The sequence below is a fragment of the Mustela lutreola genome, chromosome 8 (assembly GCF_030435805.1).
Source record: "Mustela lutreola isolate mMusLut2 chromosome 8, mMusLut2.pri, whole genome shotgun sequence".
NCBI lineage: Eukaryota > Metazoa > Chordata > Mammalia > Carnivora > Mustelidae > Mustela > Mustela lutreola.
In genome coordinates, this window is record NC_081297.1 from 115,494,701 (window position 1) to 115,518,650 (window position 23,950).

General features: G+C 34.9%; 1 protein-coding gene across 3 annotated transcripts in view; it reads left to right on the forward strand.

Annotated features, from left to right (window-relative positions):
• Nucleotides 1–23,950, forward strand: part of TMTC2 (transmembrane O-mannosyltransferase targeting cadherins 2) — a 437,325-nt gene that overhangs the window by 284,577 nt on the left and 128,798 nt on the right. For all 3 annotated transcript variants that reach the window (XM_059186455.1, XM_059186454.1, XM_059186453.1), the window contains one exon: nucleotides 15,452–15,573. In XM_059186455.1, coding sequence (XP_059042438.1) covers nucleotides 15,452–15,573 — 122 coding nt within the window. The remainder of the gene's footprint in view (nucleotides 1–15,451; nucleotides 15,574–23,950) is intronic.

The window sequence follows — 23,950 nt, forward strand, 5'->3', positions numbered from 1 at the left end:
CAGAAAAACAAACAAAAAACATAGTTTGGCAAAGGTCAGTATTTTCATTTCTTGTGTCCGGGAATCCCAGTCCCCGTTAGCCCATACAGCATTGGAGGGATTTTTCACTCATGTGGAAGAGGGCCTGGGGTAATTTTAGTTGTGGTTTCTTTTCTCTTCTGTATAATTACTAAAAGGTTAAAATCTAGCTTCATTAAGTGTTCTTTTGCCATCATGCTCTTAAGAATTAAAGCAGTAGCTTTCACTCTCTAGCTATCTACCCAGCCCATTTATCCAGCCATATACGTGTCCATAAAGCTTTGTGCTAGTGTATAGATTTGTCAGTTGAATTAACTTTTCTGTATTAATGCTGGATAGTTACTCGTGTCAAAATGAATATTAGAAGGATTGTTTTCTCTAGCTTTCTCTAAGGAGGCACAGTGCTTTTCATTTATGATTTTATTTTTAAGGTGAATGCATTAGAGGGCCTTCTTCCCAATTTTCCTGATTTATCAAGTAAGATGTCTTTCTTTAAATGAGGAAACGACTCAGCTCCTTGGCAACGGACTGCATCTGGCATCTTTATTGTTAATAGGAAGTATGGTACTCACTATAGTTAGTGATTGCAGAAAATTCATTCAATTATTTTATGCAAATAAATTTGATTGAAAATTCAGCTGGTACCTTGGGATCTGACTCTCATATGGTTACACAGATGCTGAGCACACACAGGCAGCCAACGATAAGTGTGTCCCTGGGGTTATTGCTTAGTCTTTTGTCTTATTTTTCATTATAGAAAGAGGTCATTTCACCCAGACTCTGTAAAGCACTCTAACAATTTGCAAGGGGAGAATCCCAATATAATTTAAGATTCTACATTTCTTCTGTAATTACGGTGGCTGCCTTCTGTTTAATTTTAGGTGAGGGTCTATCAGCTGAGCAGATTTCGTAGTTTCAATTGTTCACGAAACTATAATTTTCTCAGAGTGAGTTCACCTCCTAGTCAAATGGGTGAAATCCTCGGAGTATTTGCTTTAACTCCTAATACATTTTGATTAGCCTCCATTTGACAAGAGAAAAAATGGCCCAGGAGATAAGCTGCCCTATCAGTTCATCAGTTTCATTAGTCTGTCAGCATGTGCTGATTATCCTATCAAGTTTATCAACAGCCTCGAATGTGTCTTCTAATTCACACATTTACATATTATTAGTGCCCTTTAGGGATCAGTGATGGATTATAATGTCTGTCTAGATTCAGCCTGTAAGTATGCATTTTTCTCAGAGCTCATTCAGTGACACTTTCATGACCACCGACGACCCACCCCCGCCCCGCCCCCCCCCGCCCCCCCGCAACCAGGCACTTGTGTTTATATATACAAATATTCTCCTTTTTCCATTCTGTTTTCTAGTTTATTTGGAGGTTAGGAGCAATAAAGGAGTGTATGTGAAAAAAATACAACTATATTTGAATGTTCTTTAGTGTCATAACTCAATTCATTGCAGTTGCTTTTTTAAAAAAACAAAACCAAACTCTCTAGGTCTTTGCATTTTCTCGTCCTTTGAACATTTTATGAAAAACTTCTATTCTGTGTGCTACATGCCAGTAGTCTACTTATCCTGAAACCAAATGAGCATATTTTCCTGTTTGTGTATTAACAGAAAATAACAAGTTTGATTAACTTGCTTCCCAACTTAAATTTTTCTATATTTTATCCTGTGCTGTTTTGTTTTTTCTTTGTGGTTTTTTTTTGTTTGTTTGTTTTTTTGTTTGTTTTTTGGTGGCAATGCCTAAGTAAACTTAAAAAAAAAAAAAACTATTTAAAATATATTTTCATTTTTCTCTGATTTCATAGAACCATAAAGGAGATCCTAAGTATTATTTTATAAATAAATAAACTTTCAGCTAGGTGGCTTTTGTAATTGGCAGGGCATTTGAATACATGAAATAAGAGATCACATCACAAAGTAACTGTTGAAATTGCTCCTAGCCAGTTATGACTTTATTTCTGTGGGCCTCAGTTTCTTCTTGAGGCAATAGCTAGGGTTAAATGAAGATTCGCTATGGTATGAAGTCAGATAGGTTCACATTATGGCTTTGATACTTAAGATAAGTGACTTTGAGCAAAATACTTAACTGAAGCTTCCCTATCTAGAAGATGGCCGTAATAGAAGCATTAGTTTGAGGATCGATCTTAGTGAAAAGTACAGCATTTTGGACCAAATGCACAACATGGTGGGTGTTTCATATTACCGTCCATTGTAGTCACTGTCTTTTCTGAAAGCCTGTAAGCCCCAAAAGTCTTTGGTTGTATTCTGTCAGATCTTTTTATATTTAGCAAAGTGAGTATGATTTCTTTATAAATAAGATTTTGTCTTAGTGATGACATTCAACAAGGATTGCATTTAGTTCTGTCCTGTCTACAGTTTTGGGTTTTTTCTCATGAAGTCCATTTTCCTCAGCAATCACAGTCACAATCCATCTTGTAGCCTTAACTATGCTAACCTGAAGTGAAACAGCATACTCAGCTAATGCCCAATTGATTTAATTCCATTAATAGAGTACACCCTTTAAATTAAAGTTGTCATATTTAGGTTAGATTTCTTCTCCTTTCCTGTCAAGACATATTTTTTCCTCTGAACTTTGTAAAACTTTTTTTTTTTTTTTTCCTGACATCCATTGTAGCCCTTGATTGAATCTCGGTTTTTCCTCTTCTCAAATTATATTTTATTTTAGGATCATAGAATGTTAGAGATGGAAGATTCTTATCTTGAAAAGTCCTCCTAATATAATCTCTTTTACTTTATGAAGTAGGAATTAATACCCAAAGAGTTGAGCTGATTTTTTTAGGATTATAGTTTGTGTTGAAACCAAAAGGGTAGGTTTTAAAGACTTAAAAACTTTTTTCTGTTTAAAGATTTTATTAATTTGAGAGAGAGATAGAGATAGACAGAGCATGAGTGGGGAGGAGAGGAAGAAGCAGGCTCCCTGCTCCCTGGGGCTTGATCCTAGGATCCTGAGATCATGACCTGAGCTGAAGGCTGATGCTTAACCAACTGAGCCACATAGGCACCCATAAGATTTTTTTAAATTTTTACGTGATCTCTATATCCAACATGGAGCTCACACTCACAGCCCCAAGATCAAGAATTGCATGCTCCGAATGACTGAGCCAGCCCAGCACCCCAGAAAGGTAGTTTCCTGATTCACATTCAAATGCTTTTTCTATTTAGCCCTTGTGTATTACTGAAGTTGACACATTATTTACTATGTCAATATAGCTTTTATTTTCCAATTTTAATATCAGCAAAATATCTATAGATGTATATGTCTTATTCTTTGTCCAGATACATTAAAAATCTCTTCATTTTTACTAAGAATCAGTAAAACACCTACAAAAATGAAATATGCAGGATATTAAAATTTTTTTAATGTAGGATAATTTTTAACCATCTTCAGTTTTTCCTTTTTCTCTATAATTATTTACCTTATTATATATATATGAAAATATTGCTTTTGAATATTCCTGAGATTATAGAAAACTAAATTAGACTGTAACTTTAAATTACTTTTATCACTTTGAGCCCTCTCCATCCCAAAGGTCATTTTAAGCCTATTTACTATTTAAAATAAAATTACTTGGCTTTCTCAATGCAAAGTAATTGTTGGGTTAATTATATTAGCAATTTAGGCCATTTCATCTGGGTAATAGATCTTGAGAACAAAAGGGCATAATGTGTTGCCTGGAGTAAGAGAGAATCTAGAATTATTGCCTTGCCATTACAGTGTATAATTGGTATGTTCAGAATAACCTCTGTGTGCAAAAAAAATGTTTTTTAAGTCTCAAGTGCTAGGTGGAGGTTACAGAGGTGGTAGTGGTATGACATGAAATAACCCATATGGTTCCTGTTCTCATGAAACTTTCTAGGTGATTTCGCAGTTGGGCTGGAGCTCTCAGTACCTTTCCTTAGTATGTTAATGCCTATAAATAAGAGGGAAAATTATATTACTCTAACTCAAGAATTTTTTTTTAAAGATTTTATTTATTTATTTGAGAGACAGAGATCACAAGCAGGCAGAGAGGCAGGCAGAGAGAGAGGAGGAAGCAGGCTCCTTGCTGAGCAGAGAGCCTGATGCAGGGCTTGATCCCAGGACCCTGAGATCATGACCTGAACCAAAGCCAGAGGCTTTAACCCACTGAGCCACCCAGGCACCCCAACTCAAGAATATTTTATCTATAACTTTAGGCTATGCATGTTGTCTGGACCAAACCAACCAAACTGGAAAATCCTCTTTTTTATTTCTAATGTGACACTAGTTGTCACAATTTGCATACATATTTATATTTTCCTCTTCTTTAAAAGAAAATGTGTTTACAGTGTTAACATGCTTTTTATGTTAGAGAGAGATTGTACTTTTCTTCCACGGGAATGACAGGATATTGATCCATTGGTGTCTATTGCCTTATTCCCCTTTATTTTGATCTTACCATTTTGATTCTCTTCTTCCTGAAAATTTCTCATTTTTTTAACACACATCCCTATTACTTATGAAATCCCAGCTCAGTGATAGAAAATATATTTTTCTCCTTCAGCCTATAAGTAACAACTCTCTTACCTGTATAGATTTGAAACTGAAAAGATGTTTTCTCCTCATATTCTCTAGTAAGGAGGGAGGAATCTTTTTAATTTTCAGTTTTGTTTTAAAGACCCCAACTCTTTAATTATGAGAGCTTTCCTTAAATTTTATTGAGCCAGTCAGAGAGAATGGGGAAAGAAACAATGAATAGGGAACACAGTGAATTTATTAGAGCAATTTTTGGATCAAAAAGCTAGTCCAAACTTTAGAACTATATTTTTAAGAAAGAGACCTATGAAATAAAAGAGCCAAGTGTCATAAATGGCTGCTAGTGATCTTCAGATTCCTTATTCTTGCATGAGAACTGACACACAAAATGTCAAATGCCCTTCCTAAAAACAACATGTAAAAATTCTCCCTTGAAAATCTACCCTAACTCCACTTGAAATAGTGTATATTACATGCTGAATTCAGTTGGTAGAATGGCTATAAATGATTCTGTTTTTCTCTCAGCCTTCTGTATGTCTAGGTTTTTTTTTAACTGAATCATTTATTTTTGCTGGATTATTCTAATGCGTGTGTGTGCACCTCACCTTGTTTTAGAATCCATTTAGAATCAAGATATTCAGAATAGATTTTTGACGTGATGGTTCATATGCTTAATGTTTTCTTCTGTGACTGGCTGTTCTTAAGTGGCTTGCTCAAGGCATTTAGCATGCTGACTGTGAAAGAAATGGTTTTCAACTGTGTCAGATTTGAACTTCACATCCTTCCAGTGTGGAAGCATTAACACTCTGGTAGTGTTAAGATTTTTATACCATCTGCTTCCCCTGTTTTGAGTTCTGGTGATTTTCCTATGATTGCTTCCACTGGCACTCTTGAAAATTAGTGAGTCAGCCCTACATATATGAGTATGACCACATAATTGGATTAGCCTTGATCTATGTACCTCCCAAAAGATTATGTACTTCTAGTTTTTAAGATAAGTCTCTTTATAGCACTTTGTTTTTTTTTTCATTGTCAGAAAGGACAAGACCAGGAGATCAGTATTAGGTGTGTAGTTTATGAGTCCAGAAAAGTGAAATATAAACCTGAGCAATTTTAGATATGGAACCAATAAGATAAGGAAGTAAGGAAATCATGAACTTTTGGCTGTGTATCACAAAAGAATAAATATATAAAATATATGTTCAGAATCTGTAAAATTTTTTTTTCTCAAAGTTCATTTTACATTATAAAACTGTAGTGGTTTAATTTTCTTCTTTTTACCATTCACTCTTGGTACAGATTCTACATTATGTGCAATGGTTACAGACATTAATTTGCAAGGCATTAGTCTGTACACTACAGAGGCCAGCATCTAGTTCAGCTGCATTAAATAGGTAATATATTTTGTTTAAAGTTTCAATTAAATACAGGACCAGAAGATATATGGTCCCTATGGGGAGTTTGAACACTTTCATGCCAATAGTAGAGTTGCTAAGAATCATGCTTGGTCTAGATGTCACTTGCTTTCCTGGAAATATGATATGAGACAGTTGATTATATTTCATTGCTATTAAAACCACATGAGCCCACCTGTTACATTAATTCATACTTTTGCCAGTTTAGTGGCAAAGGAAAAGATTGAAGTTTCAAAACTTTATTTTTAAATTGAGTTATAAGGAAATGAATACACTCAAATTAATGCCTAATCATATCCTTATTCTCTGATTTCCAGAGTTTCACTATTTTTCCTTGGAAAAAAAAAGTTTTCTGATGCTTTAGTAGGAATGAGGGGAAAAAAAAACACATATATTTTACTCTTTTATTGGGCAATATCCATGAAGTGAATCTTTTACTCAGAAGTAAATATGTATTAGCTTATTCTTTAAAAAATTGAGGTGATGTTATGTTATATTTGGGAAATTAACTAGACTTCAAAATCTGCCATTCTTAAAAGATGCCAGTTTTGATAACATTTAGGTGAAATAGGTATAATCCTGAGTAAGAAGAAAATCTTGTTATAAAGGATACAATTTTGAAAGTCAGTGTCAAGGAAACTCTAAGTTGAATGTATTTAGAATAGTCAAGTAATACAAATAAAGTTTAAAATTAAACATTACTTGGGGTGCCTGGCTGCCTCATTCGGAAGACCATGTGACTGTTAGTCTCAGGGTCGTGAGTTGGAGCCCCACATTGGGTGTACAGATTACTTTAAAAATAAATAAATATACTTAAAAATAAATGAAACTAAATATATTAGTAATTATATGTACTTTGCTGTGTATGTATTTGTATCTGTTTTTCCTAAGAGGTAGGGAAAGACTGTTTTCTACATAAAAATCAATCATTTAACTTCCCAAATGAGCTGTTACTTAGTTGTAATTTTATCTACACTGATAGAATCTATTGTTATACTCAAATTTAATAAAGAATTAAAAAAGAGCATACAAAGTTTTCTTCCAGAATGCAAGTCTTTTTTGCCAACATGTTACGTATGGTCATGGAGTTTTTGAGCTGTTCTAGAATCTTATTTTCAAATAATCATTACAAATAGGATGAATTTTTAAGTTCCTGACATATCTTAGCAAGTGCTATTCATATAAAAAAGATAGTATAAAATAAATTATTCATTATATATTGTAGAGACATATTGCTTGATCCAGAAATACATATGAAATACATTCCCAAGAAGATAAGTGTAAATCTGAAAATGCTTGTAATTATACTCTTCTGACATCTTCCTGCAAATATTCAAGTCTTATTTCTTCAAATACCATTATTTTCATTAATTCTTTAAAGGCCTGTACAACATTTATTCATTCTTTTAACATTTTCCAGTGTAAACTTTGATTTTTAAAACCTATTTTAGCACTTCCTTGTATTTCTGCTGATCCCTAATTATTTTAGTTGTATTAAGCCATTTTACTTACTCCAGTAGTTTTTTTGAAGACAGTATTTATTTTGGGGGAGGTGATCATCACCTCCACCAACATGCACATGAAAACGTACACAGTCTCATTTTCTATATTTTGGAAAATTCTGAGCATTTAAAAGGAATGGCTCCAATATTTGTTGATTATTTTTAGTGATTTATTTCCCTGAAAACATAAAGGGGATTGATTAGCCTAAGCAACTCCAGGATCCCCAGTTGCATGTAGAGAAATATTGACACAGGCTCCTGGCTTTTTTCCAAGTTAACTTTTGATGGCATATCAGATGTTTCCTGTATATGACCTTAACACTAGAAATTAGGAACCCTTTTAACTTTCACTGAGGTTTAAACGCTTTCTTGATGATTCGGGTTTGTTTTTGTTTGTTTGTTTTTTTGTTTTAACTTAATGAGATGTGTATTCAGTTTTTTCCCTGCATTTCTTCTTTTTGCTTATAACTAAACCTCTCTGGCTTACAGGTTTCTTCTTAAGTTGGATGCAGTAGGACTTGGTGAAGCGTTAACATGTTGAACCTTTTCATGACCCTCCTTAATTTAGACTCCTGTTTCATTTTACTTCTAATCCCTTTACCCCAATGGAAAAAGTGATAATTGTTGAAATCTGGTGTCAAATACAAAACAGCCTCTAATTTCTGTAACCACTTTAATTTCTTTCTTTATCTTTTCCTGCTCTGTACAGTAGCTACTGAGCATTTCCCATCAGATCTAATGTATTTAAGGCAACTGGACTGTAGTATTTTACAAGGATAAGATCAGGCCGAGGAAAGGACTGGGGTGGGAGTGTAAAAGATTCACAAAATTTGACAACCTGTCGTTATAGCAAGTTTATGACATATATAAATAAAAAAGTCAGACTCCCTAAGGCTTCTATGTTAATGCCAACACAGTGAAGTAAAAAGTGAGAATTAAAATCACAGCAAGTTAAACCCTTGATGTAATAGGCTCCTGATGTCATACAGTTCTGTCAGACCACAGATTCTAGAAAAAGAATTTACTTGGAAATTTCTCTTCAATGACATACTTGGTAAAAACACATCTAAATCTTAAGTTGGTACATAATTCAATCAATTATTTTTCAGGTGTTTATCAAGACTCTTTGGAACCAGAGGCTTCTGAACTTAGGATAGAGGACAGATGAAGAAATGTAGGATTTTGTGTCTGGCTCGACACATCTCCCAGTCTGGTTTGAGATCAGGAATATTATAAAAATAACATTTTATTATTAATAATAATAATTAAAGGGAGGAGCCTTGAATACATTGTAGAACTGAGTACTTGGATAGGGAAACTCAATTTTCTAAAAATTTCCCTTTTAAATTGATTCATAAACTATAGTTTAATAGCAATAAACATTCCAGAAAGAATTTTATCAAAAATTTGACAAAATGATTCTAAAGTTTATTTGGTAGACTTAACAGGAAAATAGAGGCAAGAAAGGATAGAGAAAAAATAATGGGAGAGATATGCTCTACCCAATATGAAAGTATCAGAAAAACCTGTAGTAGTTAGAGTAGTGTTGTACACACTACACACAATTAGAATTTACAGGTTTTTTTTAGATAATGTAAAATTAAATGTTGGTGAGGAAACAGAGTTGATTGAGACAATTGATTAAATGATGCTTGCAAAAAGAAAATTAGACCTCTCTCACATTACATGACAGATGTATTTCATATGGAATAAGTAGCTAACTTTAATAATAAAGCTAGATAATTAGAATATATGTCCCTATGATAAAGAATTTTTATGCATAAAAGGCAGTGACAAAACTACAAAGGAAAATAATTTGCATAAATAAAAGTTAAAGTGGTCTGACATGAAAAACTGTTTTGACCTTCTTTTGCATATCAAAAGGGAAAAGTATATATCTTAGTTGAAAAATGGCTTAAAACTATCAAAAAAAAAAATAGAAAAAAACAAGGACCTGCAAATAAAAAATATTCATGGCCAATAGGTTGTGGAAAAAATTTGTAAAAATGTGGGAATTAAATAAAATTGAAGTGATAGTTCTTTTTCTTTTTCAAACGGACATTTAAAAATGTATCACAATCTCATTTTCCTGGGGACTTAGGAAGTTGTTCTTTTTATATAATATCTGTGGAAGTGAAATTGGTACCATATTTTGGTGGGCTGAGTAGGGAGTCCCACATGGGTCTCCATCCCAGAACCCCTGAATCAAGACCTGAGCCAAAGGCAGATGCTTAACTGGTTGAGCCACCCAGGCACCCTGAAATTACCTTTTTAAACACAAAATAAATGAAGTATAAGTACTAGAAAGTTTTTGTGTTGTTTGATGTGCCCTGAGCATCAAATTTTGGAAACCTAAAAAACACGTTTCATTGTCACTCGACTGTAAGTACCATGAAGGTAGAAATGAATAATATCTCATTAATTAATCTTTATGCTTACCATCATATGCATTGTCCATGATGATTACCCTAAATTGGTGTGAGAGACAGCACTGAAGAGTAAAAAGAAACATTTACAACTACTCAATTATTATAAATTTTGAGTAAATCATGATCACTTTTGGTAAACGTGGTCACAGAAGTTGGGGATTTTTATTTTTATTAGTTTTTTTTTTTAAATAAAGAAATGGGAGATAGGAGAATTAGATGAAAACAGTTGAAAGGTACAGACTTCCAGTAAAAGATACATAAGTACTAGGGACGTGATGTTCGACCTGATGGCTACCATTAATGCCACTGTATGGCATATTTGAAAGTTGCTAAGCAAGCAGATCCTGAAAGTACTTATCACGGGAAGAGAAAGTGTTGTTTTTCTTTTTTAAAAACTATATGCCAGATGATGAATGTTAACTGAACTCATTGTGGTGATCATTTCACAGCCTATGAAATCAAGTCATTGTGCTCTCCACCTTAAACTTGGGCAGGGTTGTATGTTAATTATATCTCAGTAAAATGGCCAGAAGGAAAAAAAAAATAGAGAATCTAAACTGAGTCTTCACACAGAAATATACTACTGAGCAGGGACCAGGGAAACAGAAGGTAACTCTAGCAGGTATAGGTAGTGTGTCCCATTACATACTCTATTCTTTATCTGCAAGCCAGAGCTGTCCAGTAACTTGAAACATGAGAATCAGTGAAATCTGGGCTATTACATCATCAATAATCCAGCATTCTTCCCTTTAAGGAATTAGCTTTTTCCTGCGTCATTTAGACCTAGGGCTTTTTAGTGAGGAAGAGTGACATTATTTGTTCTACATCTGAAACTGGTTTATACCTGCTTGAAGCCAGCCTGGAGACATCCAAATCCCTTTTGTCTGCAAGTGAATTGAAGATAAATCTGGGTGATGAACCTGATCACTACATCATCACAGCAGATCTTCTCATTCTTTTTTTTTTTTTTTTTTTTTTTAAAGATTTTATTTATTTATTTGACAGACAGAGATCACAAGCAGGCAGAGAGGCAGGCAGAGAGAGAGAGAGGAGGAAGCAGGCTCCCTGCTGAGCAGAGAGCCCGATGCGGGACTCGATCCCAGGACCCCGAGATCATGACCCGAGCCGAAGGCAGAGGCTTAACCCTCTGAGCCACCCAGGCGCCCAGATCTTCTCATTCTTATGAAAGTGCCTCTATTATATCAATTTTTTTTTTTTTTTTCAGGATGAGAAGGAAAAATAGTCCTCATTGCTTCTTTCCTCCTGGGTACTATAAACATTTTTTCTATTATTCTAAGTTAAGAAGAATTACAGCACCAGAGAAGATGACTTAAATTAAGGCCACTCCCCCCACTCTATTCCTGATCAAGTTTTCTCACTTCCTTCCTTATTGAATGTACCATTTTCTTTTCTTGTGGCCATTTCTTCATGGGATTTTTATGATTTTAATATTTTAATCAAGCTTGAGGGATTACATATATATCCTTCTCTTCTAAAACTGAATCCACTGATGGCACTTTTTGCAGTTATTTTATCTCCTCTCTATTTCTTTTAATAGTATTTGGACAGAATGGTACAGTAGAAGGAGCTAGAGAGAACCCTGATCTGAATCCTGAATCTGGCATTTGTTTAGTTTTGAACCTTGAACAAGTTGCTTAATCTCAGTCACAGTCTCATCATTTGTGAAATGAGATTGATGTTAATTACAGTGTAGGGATAATAAAGTATAAATATGTTTAAGACATTAGTAGGTATTTGATAAATAATCAGTTTTGTATGGTAGGCATCTTGATGCCTTGGAGAAAAACATGGGCTTTAGAGCCGTTCAAAACTTTTAGAATACTGTTATTAACTGTCCTTGAGCAAGTCATTTGTAGTTCCTGAGCCTTCCTCCTCATCCATAAAATGAGTCCTCTAATCCCTAGTACGAATTAGAAGTGAGAAATGTGACGCTTCTACATTTTCAGTGGTAGGTACGTATCCAGTTCTTGTCAATATATTGTTTGTTCTCTACATCTCTATTGAGTCACTTTTTTTTTTAAGATTTTATTTATTTATTTGACAGAGATTACAAGTAGGCAGAGAGGCAGGCAGAGAGAGGGGGAAGCAGACTCCCCGCTGAGCCGAGAGCCGAGAGCCTGACGCGGGGGTCAATCCCAGGACCCTGGGATCATGACCTAAGCCAAAGGCAGAGGCCTTAACCCACTGAGCCACCCAGGTGCCCCTATTGAGTCACTTTTAAGACACATTTAAATTCATCCATTATCTTTTTCTTGCATTTTAAGGTTTGCATCTTGATTGTATTACCACTTTTATAGGCTGCTTTTGTGTTAAGATTAGCCGTAGAATTCAAGTGCATCTCCTAGGATCCATATTCTTAACAGTTGAGTAACATATGCAGCAGAAGCATTTTTAAAGGTCATCTATAGATTGTTATTGTTCTTCCTTATTCCTTTAATTCTGTAGATAAGCCCAAGGCACAGTGAAATTATCTGGATGGGGAATGTATCACAAGCTAGAAAACAATTTTCCAGGAGTGAGAAAGAGTATACTTTTCCCCTGAGCCGAGAAATTGACAAGTTTGTGATTGTTCCCTACAGCAGGTTAAAGCAGCATGCTTTGAGGTCAGGTCATCCTGGGTTTGAATTCCAGCTTTACCACTTTCAACCTTTAGGACCTGGTGTGTTTTATTTAGCCACCCAGGTTCTGAATGTTCTCATCTGTAAAACCCAGGGAAAGATATTCACTAATAAAAAATGAGATTCATGTATAAAGCAACTAATATAGAGATTGGAAATCATTTCATCTTGCAAACCAAGTCTGAACAGCTAGTTAGTGGTAGTTAAATGGGAGTAATGTGTGAAGGCTCCTCGTGGGGCTGCATGCCCAAAGATAGAGATTGAGAGGAATAGGTGCTCATAAGTCAGGCATGCGCCCCCTATGGCTTGCTACCATAACTCATAATAAACATTCAGTGAATGATTATCATGGTTATTACTGAGATACAGTGAATGATTATGTGAAGTTTTTCTGAGAGGTAATGGGTAGTACCTAAGTAGGCTGGTCATTTACATTTTTCATATACTGCCATGAGGCATTATTACATTATATTTCTTGTAGCCCTTTCATATTTCCCCATCTTACAAGTTTTTCAAATGTGAATTATTACTGAAGAAAATGAGCCAGCCACTAATTATTTAGCAAGTTAGTATTTCATCTCAAAATAGCTTTTAATAATAGATTTATGACTTGGGAAAAATAGAACATTTTGTGAAATGATCTATAGACAACAACTTAAATATACACATTTCAGTCTCAAAACACTATGGAAACGGGTTCTTTCACCTTTTTTTTGTACAGAATACCTACTGTTTCCTATTTTACAAATTAGTTGAATTTTTAGAAATGAAAAGTAGAAGTTATGTTAATGGTAATGATGGTACAGCTTCTAAAAGTTGACCTGTGAGCACTTGAAGACCCAAACGGGCATTTCAGGCTGATTCCAGACAGAATCTCTAATCCCTCCCATCTTTTAATTCTAACTCTGACTTTAGTCTGTGTTTTCTACTACTTTAGAATCCACTGTAGAGATCAATATTTAGGTATAACTTGCCATTAGTTGCTTTAAATTTATCAATACTTTAGGGATTATTGCATTTTTTTATATAAATCATACCTAGTATTTTTGTAGTATGAAAAAATGGTTTGCTTTCCCTAAAAAAAAAACAAAAAAATTACTGTTTGGGTTTTTGGGGAAACATTTGTTAGCTCAACATGGCAAAAAAGAAAAAAATCTATTTGCAGTGTTTTCATTTTTATAGAGATACTTTAATAACAATACAAAATAACAGAAATATAAAATTTAAAAAATTCAAGCCTAATCCTACCACCACCATAAGCATTATTGTGTATTCCATTCTGTTGGTCTTTGGTTCAGTATTTCTTGCATGCACACAAGTACTCTGTTTAATCTAATCAAATTCCTAAATGCTAGCATATTTTAAGTTTTAGATTAAAGGAAAACAATTTCCAACTATCATTTTCATGACAGTAGAGTTTAAGAACTGTTCCAAGAACTAGAAATACATTGATGTGTGTGAGTAGTATGTACAATTTCGTGCATATTACAGATTTGTCACCAGTATTTTTTACTAACGAGCCAAGCAGAGGGCACTCAAAAGGTCAGGAGACTCAAATCAACAGTACATGAAACATATCTGTATTGGCAGCACTGTGGTAAAACAAAGAGAAAATGATTTAAATAAAAGGAAGCTAGTTCTCCCTTTGAAGCAAAGATGTATAGCCAATGTGGGTAATATATTTAGGAAAAGCCTCTGATTATGCCTCTAAATGGAATAAGCTGTCATCATTATGATTAGTTAAGCTATAAATGGTTTTCTTGGCAAATAATTCAGGTTACCAGTCTATTACCTGTTCTTAGAAATTGAGGTACCATCTATATTTGCAGTGGTTATTAAAACTATAATGCTTAACTTAAATACACAAATCAACTTAAAATATAATATTCTCATCAGGTAAATATTCTTCCTTACTATAAGCAAATAAGGGAGAAGGGTAATAAAAAGTAGAGAACTGATAGACTTTTGGCTTTATTTCCAGTTTTTTAGTTTTTGTTTTTCTCTTGCTTGTGTTAGTGAAATGATCTTTGACAGGTAACATTTGCATAACTTGGAAATAATAACGGATGGCTTAAAGTCTTTAGACTAGCTTTGTACATAGTACTGGGCATGCTGAATAATTGTTATATAGTCACTGGATTTTCCAAGTGATACTCAGAAATTTTATTAAAATATAACCTGCAAATGATTTCTGAAAAAAATCTAGCACCAATGCTTAATACAAAATATTTCTCACTCCTCCAACTAATCTTATTTTCTCAACAATGTTGTAAATCTTGGCAGGACCTTAATCTCTTTGTCTAGGTCTTCATACTTCTCTCTACTTAGTATTTATTCTATAAATACTTGAATTTCTAAAGGAATAAATGTGAATAAAAAAGAACAACTGTACATAAGAAAGAGCAAACGTATCTTTTTCTTAAAAGATTTATTTCAGAGAACCAGAGCATGGGGTGGGGGGAGAGGCAGAGAGTAGAAGAGCATCTCAAGCAGACTGCCCCCTCCAAGCTGAGTGCGGGACCCAGTGCAGGGCCCAGTCTCACAACCCTGGGATCCTGACCTGAGCTGAAATCAAGAATTGGACGCTCAATCAGCTGAGGCACCCAGGCACCCCCAAACCTATCTTTAGGAAAAATAAAAAGACAAAGAGCCTATGCTTGTGGTCTAGCATTACTAGGTTAAAAACCAAAGCTTTATTAGTTACTAAATTTTTAAATTTAGGTATTTCACTTAATCTCTCCGAACACAAGTTTTCCTATTTGTAAAATGGAAATTCTGATGACTTTTGGGGACTCAGATGAGATAATGGGTGAAAGTCCATGCCACAACATCTGACATTTTATGGAAGGGAAACATGATGTGACTCCATTGCAGCTGTTGGAAAGCTATATCCTCAGGTTAATGTTCATGACTTTCTTTCCAGGTGAAGCGTACATGCGATTAAGCAAACTCCCTGAAGCAGAGCATTGGTATATGGAATCGTTGAGATCTAAGACGGACCACATCCCTGCTCACCTTACCTATGGGAAACTGCTAGCTCTAACAGTGAGTAACTACCTTCCTTCTTCACCCTTCAGAAGCTGGTTTTCTCCGTGCAGACTGAGGTGGATAGAGTTTAAGGTCCTGGGTCTCAGTCAGTTAACTCAGACTCTTAGGAGGTAACCACTGTCAGATGGTTATCACTGTCAGAACTCTGTGTAGAACCTGTAGACAAATGTATTTCTGTAGGGTTTGCCATCGATAAAATGTGGTATGTCATGATCCTTGATGTAACTTAATGGAAAAATAGAAATAGTGAATCCCAAATATAGATTACATAATGAATTTGTCACAGTAAAAATATTTGTGTAAAGATTATGTTCTGTAAACCACGATTGGCCCCAAACTGGCTACACTGTGGAATGAGGTCTGATTCTTTCCAAATAGCCAGCGTTATATAAGGCTTTGCATGTGTGTCAATTAGTGTCACCTGGAATTCATATTAATTAGAAATCATTCCATGAGAGCAGCAGAGCCATCATTTGGCCACCCCCTATGTGAAAAGCAACCTTGGAGTCCACATTCTTGTGGTTATGGTGTTACTTTGAAGCATAAGAAGTTGCCGGTATTCTACTATGGTGACTTAGAAAAATTGTCATTTTATGTGTTACAAAGTAATCTTAATGTTTTATTTTGCACTAGAGGGGATTGTTCATACTATTTAAGTAAATTTTTCTGAGTTTATCCAGATAATAAGATAATAAGTAGTGGAACTAGCCTTCAATCCTAAACTGAATCTATTATCTGTGCTATTTTAGTTATATCACCTAATCTCTCTTCAATATTAATAAAAATAAATGACTCCTTAAAAAGCATAGAGCAGGTCAGGAGACTAATTCTGGCATGGATTTATAGAGAAGTATCTTATAATTATATAGAAGAAATAATGTTTTATTTTCTACCAAAGATGGTAGACTAAATACTTAAAATTATTACATAGCCATTTGAAGAGACCACTAAAATGCTATTAGGGAAATTATGTAGGCAGACTCAGTAGCCAGAAAATACACTACTAAAATACATTTAGATATGCTTAATAAAATAGATACACTCTTTATGCATAAGTGAGCTCAAAAAGTAGTGAGACAGTTTCCTAGGGGCTAGCAGTAAGGGGTAACTGAATGCCAGAACAGTAAACAGTTGGCTGATTTGCAGCTGATTTGGGAGAGTTTACCAGTTGCAGTAACAGGAGGGAATGGACTTTTTGTTTGTTTTTCATTTTTGCTGGAGTAAGAGGCAAAGCTTTGGACCAATGGAAGGCTAGGGATTAGATTCCTAAATAATGGAAGAAAATTCACACCTTCAGTGAAAGAATAATCTAAAATAAGTTTGTTTACTGATATCAGAAGGCAGCATGAAGGTTTGCTATCTCAGCATGGGATTTGAATGGAGGAGGAATGAGTTTGTACTACTGCCCTCCTTTTATCAGGTTTTGAGTTTTGAATTTACTTGCATGATGATGAAATTCCTAGACCAAGAAATTAAATAAAAATCAGGCCATTAGAAACTCTTGCTAAAGAAGTTACTGAAGATGTCCTTCAAAAGATCCCAAATCTGGAAGGAGTTGCTGAGTATGTTGCAAAAAGAAGGGTGGACAAAGAAATGGTGATCATGGGGGTAAAGAATCATAATAAATATTATAATAAATATTTATAATATTGAATAAAATATTGAGAAGAAATAGCCCCACAGGAACAATCAGAATGGTGGGGCAAATGAAATTTAAGCTGATTTTTGGAAGTCAGAAAGTGGAAATTGGTTTGTCAGAACAGAGTCCACCATCTGAAGAGACTTTGGGATAATGATAAAAAGAGGTCTGTATGTACTCAAAAAGAAACCCAGAGAGACTCAAGACTTGAAGGCAGTTTGCATGGAAGACAGTGAGTTAAGGAATTTTTATTAAAGGGGATAATCAGCTGTCATCTGTGTCTTGAACAGTCAGGTTTCTTCTGTGTGTGCAATGCCAGTAACCGGATACTCAACATCCAAGGTAGGGGAAAAGCTTATAGTGGTATAGCAGTTGAATAAGAGAGGTTCATGATTAGGACAGCTTGCACAATCAAAGGTGAAATGCAAAGAGGACTAAAAAGATTGATTCAGTGTCTTCCAGTGGAGTGCCCAGATTGTCAGTACCCCTCCCCCATCACAAGCGGGATATCAGTAATATCAGAGTTCACTCACCCAGCACTGTACACACACACACACACACACACACACACACGCCCTACTGCCCAAGAAATTGTCTGAATTCTTATCTGGAGAAACTGAATCACTATAGAGAAAAGAAATCCATATACCTACATTTAAAGACCACCTATAAATGGCTAGTTCCCAAACCAGATGCACCAAAGTGAATCTTTGCCATCTGGGAAGCACACCTATAGCTAAGGAACTCCATTCAGCTTTTATTAAATAGCCTTTAAACAACAATGGGCAAACAAGGATTGTCAATCATATTTAGAAAATTTCAACTGTAAAATATTGGAACTGAAGCAAATTATTAGGAGAAGGAAACTGGAGGAAACAAGATTTTTTTTTTTAAATCCTTAGAAATGGAAGAATGCATGGGTGGCTCAGTTAGTTAAGACTCTGCCTTCGGCTCAGGTCAGCTCCTGGGATCTAGCCCTGAATTGGGCTCCCTGCTCAGTGGAGGACCTGCTTCTCCCTCTGCCTGCTGCTTCCTGAGCTTGCGCTCTCTTTCTGTAAAATAAATAAATAAAATCTTTAAAATAGATAAATAAAAATAAAGCCTTAGAAATGGTAATATAGCGTTTTTTATAAAGTAGGATGCCATAAAAACATAAATAATGAAAAAAAAACAGGAAACAGCTTTTAGTAGTTAAAAAGATGATGGCAAACAATTTTCATTTAAAGGATAGGAAAACATGGCATCTAGCTGGCTCAGTCAGTAGGACATGGGACTTGATCTTGGGGTTGTGAGTTCAAGCCCCACGTTGGGTATAGAGATACAAAATAAAATAAAATTAAATTAAATAAAGATGGGGAAATCTTTCCATATACAAAAAAAAAAATGAAGCAATAAAGAATATGAAAGAAGAAATGAAAGAAGCTAATATGAAGGCCCAATAGAGAAAGAACAAAGGGAGAGGAGAACATTACTCAGAATTGGGAGGTATAAGTTGCTATTTCTGCCATTAATAGGATCACTATTGGAAAAAAAATTTGTTTTACCATATAAAAATCTTTTCATTTCCTATTCTAACAGGATGATAATTCACATAGTTGCACTTAAGAACAGAATTCATATCTGCCTCTTACTACAAATGCTGTCTTTGAGATATTCTTATGGAATTCAAATGGAAACATTTTTAATTAGATTGATAAATGGCCATCTTCAAAAAAAAATCTATAAAAGTTTAAGATGCCTGATTTTTTTTTTTTTTAAAGTCATCTAGCAAAGAAAAAAAGATGAAAGCGCAAATGTACTTAATTCTGAATATACCTAGACCGTGACACTGCTTTGGATATAGAAACCATGTGTTCTTTTTTTCTTCTTCATTTCAAGCCTGAATATTTTAAGGTTCCTGTACCAAAAATATGATTTTACAGGCTGCTTTATTTTCTAGAAGGCATTTCTTTAAAAAAACAGGATTTAGAAGTTTTAATTTACTGAAACATATGGAAGGGAAGGAAAGACTCGTGCATTACAATCCAAATTTTAATTCCCCCCCACCAACAAAACTTTTATAGTTTCCGACTAGCTGATTAGATGAAATACAAGCCTTATTATGGAAAAGCTTAAACTCACAGTGCCAAAACCCCCACAACCATCTTTAGCAGTTTCTTTTTGAATTATGAGATTTGGCAAATTTCTTATCCCAATGGATTGCCTTTGTCTAATTTTGGGTTTGTTGGCTGGTAATATGCCTTTGACTTAACATGGAATTGGCAAGGTGGAAAATGCCACACATTTTGACTTCTGAATGCTTTAAATATATGATGAAGTGGAATTGGCTATTAGTCTCAAGAGAAGAAGAATAGAAATGGGGTGTGGTATTTTTGCTGTTTGGTCAAAACTAACCACAGGCAAAATATGTAAAAGTGACATGCAGCTAAATCAGCGTTAAGACTGTAGTATAAAATTTATATAAGAATTATATTTAAAAGAGAAGTTAAAAGGAAATGATTTTGGTGGCTTAATTACGGCCCGTATTTTTTTATACAAATTTTTCTTTCAGAATTTGTAAGTATTTATGGTATTTAGAAAAGTTCAAATCAATTTTGAGTTTCCCAGAATGCTTTGACAAATTCCATAGAGCAAATTTTTTTTTATCCCCCTGAAAAATGTCCTTTGTCTCTCTCTCCCCAGTTTTATTACTTCTGTGAAGTCTTGCCTGAGTCTTTCAAGCAATTATTTTTCCTTCTCTGTACTTTCATAGCACTGGTTTCAGTATCTCTATAAGAAGAGTACTTCCAGATCGATGGCAGACGTAAATCTACATCTTTTGACTGTAGACACAGAGGAGGAACTAACTTTTCATTTATTTATTTATTTTTTAATCTCAGTATGTCCATTTCACTATATTGGTATAATTATTCCTGTAATCTCTTGTACCTTCCAGTTTTAAGTTATATAAGGTCTGGGTACATGACTGACTTTTTAATATTTTTTGTTTCCCTGTTCTGAAGCTTGTTTCCCCATGGAACCCTTCATTTCGGTAGCATGTGTATTGAAACTCCTGCATTCTAGGCATCACTTGTCTCCCAATGATATGTGCTGAATCATGACTCGAGATGAAGGCAGAGGCTTTAATGCACTGAGCCACCCAGGCACCCCTATTATCCTCTTTTTATAAATGAAGAAACTCAGCTTCAAAGATTTAAGCAACATCTCCAGGAATAACTTAGTTACTAAATAGTAGAATTGGACATAACCTCAGGGTTTTCTGAGTTGAACATCAGTAATTTCCACTGTATATTAAATAGTTGTAACAGTAGAGTCTGTTTTTTGAACCCTTTGCCACCCCTGATTGGAGATTCTAAAAACAAGCCAGCACTTCATACTTTCCCATTTTTATAACTTATTTTTAAATATCACCTCTAAATACTAGTTTAGTTTGAGTGCTTAAACACATTTTTATTATTAGACATCATAGGTCGTGAACTTAAGACTTCTGTTTTTGACTGTTGGTACTTTTAGGTCCGACACTGTAACTAGAATACAAATTTTCCAGGATACCACGGGGAATAGCTCTGCCTTAGGGTCACTGGTACCCTCCATGTTTAAATATAGTTGAGCCCAGGTGACATCTCTTTAAAATATATGGAACTTTCATACTAATGTCATGTCCAATTAAAATACTAAACACGAGCTCTCCTTAGAATTGTGATTTATTCCTTGTTTGAACTTTGTTACCTAGGGCTAATGCCATGAATTTAAAATTGGGCATGCGTTGAGAGAGAAAGGAAGGAATAACATTTCCATTATTTTGGTATTTCAGATGATTTTTATAGTTGTTTCTAAAGCTGTGTGTTCTCTATTTGTGTGCACATCCTTACTTTAATTTTTCTTGGTCTTCCTCTCTTTTTGTCCTGTTCAATTTATTTAAGCCAAATATTTTGTGGTTTTTGTGAGCCAGTAAAATTAATATTGACTTAAATTGTAGTTTAAAAAAAAAAAAAAAAGCTTGTTAGCTGTTAGTTTATTTTTCAGGTTTGGGTTAGTAAGAGAGAAGGAAGGATATGGGAGACTCTGCAGTAATTCTTGATACAGAAAACCTTTATTTTGGCTACTGCATGGAAGCACTGAGCCAGATTTCTATGTCTCGCCAAAGTTAATTGGGCTACATAAAACTCCAGTTGTGAAAGTACTTGAGGTTCCATAGTAAAGTTCCATTCCCCAAGGCCACGATGGTGTCGAGGCAGTCCATCTGGAAGGGCAGTGCTGTGTGTTTCCTTGGGTCTTTTGTAATAATTATTGCTGTTTAGACCCGAGATTATTTTTCCATTTGGTTCTCTTTAACGCAAAGCTCTTCTCATTTTGTATGTTGGCTAGCATTTGGCTTGCTTTGTTTTATTACAATCACTGCCCAGCCGTGTTGAGATTGGAGGGAGAGGGGGACAAAATTCCCCGTGACTCTGACTGAATGATTCTTATGGAGATGTTCAATTCAAGTTGCAAAATTTGTTCCATGAAAAGAGAAGGCATAATATTGCATATATCATACTACTGACATCTTAAATGAAATATAGAAGGGCACCTAGGTGGCTCAGTGGGTTAAGCCTCTGTCTTCAGCTCAGATCCTGATCTCAGGGTCCTGGGATCCAGCCCCGCATGGGGCACTCTGCTCAGTAGGGAGCCTGCTTCCCCCCCTCTCTGCCTGCCTCTCTGCCTACTTGTGATCTCTCTCTCTCTCTGTCAATAAATTTAAATCTTTTAAAAAGATAGATATAGGTAGAAGAAAGTTTAGTTTACAGTACATATTCAGATCAGTATTTTATATGGAGTTACCTCATTTAAACGTAACAGGATTCTAGAGATAGTATACTTACCATTGTATTATTTTCACTGTGAACCATGATGAATCTGGTAGTTTGCTTTTTTTAGAAACCACTCACTCACTTCAAGATATGCATTTTGTTATTTAGAATCAATCTTACAATTACTCTACTTACTGCCACTAAGTGACAGGAATCCAGATATCTGAAAATACACCAGTTTTATTCTGATTTTATATGTCATTTAGTAGAAGTCATTGTTAGAGATATTTTCTTTTGCCAGGTAGTCTTAGGAATCATAAAAGTTAAAATGCAGAATCATAAAAAATTAAAATGATCAAGTCCTCCGGCGTTAAAGGTCACACAAAATAATTCTAGCTGCTTTATAGCTGCATATACATGCTGCTATGTTTGAAAAAACTGAACTTTTTCTGTAGGGTTAAATAATGTTATATCGCTTTTAAACCAACTTGCATTGCATTGTTATTTTGTTGATTTGATTTCTGTATTTGGTCTATAGTTATCATCTAGTGCAATTTAAATAGCTCAGCAGGCTCAGACCTCATAATTCCCCTGTACTCTGGCATCCCACATTATTGGAATGATGGAGATGGAGAAGTGGTATTTCCCTTAAATATACCTTGGCTTCCTTGCAGGAGTCTAAAAAGAAAAAAACAATCCTTCATAAAAATCGACATTTTTACACAAATTTTCTGAGCCTGAACTTCATTTCATGCTCCATAGTAAACAGTGGGGGTACAAAGACCAGTAGGGCATTTCCTTCACCTCAAGAAAGCCTCATCATCTTCTGTTTAGGAGAAAATCATAGCCAGACCGTCCATAGCCACTGTAGCTGTGGGCTGTCATGCTTCTGGCTTTTGTTTCAGAGGGGACAATTATGTAGGTACCTTGATCTTACTTTCTTACTCTTTAATTTTTATTGTAGGCCTGGGATTCCACACCACTTGGTAGGCATTTTTCTTTCACTTTACAGTTCTTTAATTTCTTAAATAAGCCTCAGTGATGTGTTCTTATAGTACATATATTATGCTTCATGACTTCCAGCTTGTTATTCTTTGACTCTCCTGTCATGTAACCCAGCACGGAAACCTTTTGTGAGTGAAACACTTTCTATTCTGTTTTTATATTTCCCTCACTTGGTAATTTTTTTTTTTCCTAATAGGAAATTGAAGTAGCTTTCCTTGTTAGAACCTCATCCTGTTCTAAGCCTATGTTCATCTTTAGGAAAGGTGGCGCCCACAACATACATTTTCAAAAATAGCTAGCTATCCTCCCCAGTCATTGATAGATCATTATTTTTGCAAAAGAACAATGCCTTTTTTTTTCAGCCTGTGACATCTGGATATGGACATATATATTCCATAAATATTCTCACACACACAGAGGAGGCCACATCTGTTCTAAGATGTGAAGGTTCTCATTTTTGCAGTCTTGTAAATAGGCTCAAACCAGCCCAACCATGGATATGTTCACAAACCCATAATGTTGTCATATTTCTCCTTGTATTTACCCACATTATGTTTGAGGGGTACCTTCTGCAAGTAACTAATACTTGTTACCCTGCAATGAACTAGGCATTTTACATATGCTATTCCAATATGTCCTCATACAATGCCTCAATCTACATACCTACTATACAGAAGGAAACTGAGGTTCACAGAGGTTCAATCAAGATCAGGTCCAAGGCTTACTGGATTATACCACACCTAGATTTTCCTGAAAGCTGTACAATTTCAATTGATCTCCAGACTTTTGTTTATTATGATAAAACATGCATAGACAGTGCCTCATGTGCATAAATGTTTTAACTTCCAAATGCACAAAAATGTATTTTTAAAACAAATCTTCGTTCAGTTTTTAGATTTTTCTCGTAATACAGTTCTGGAGTGAAAAGATACTTTCT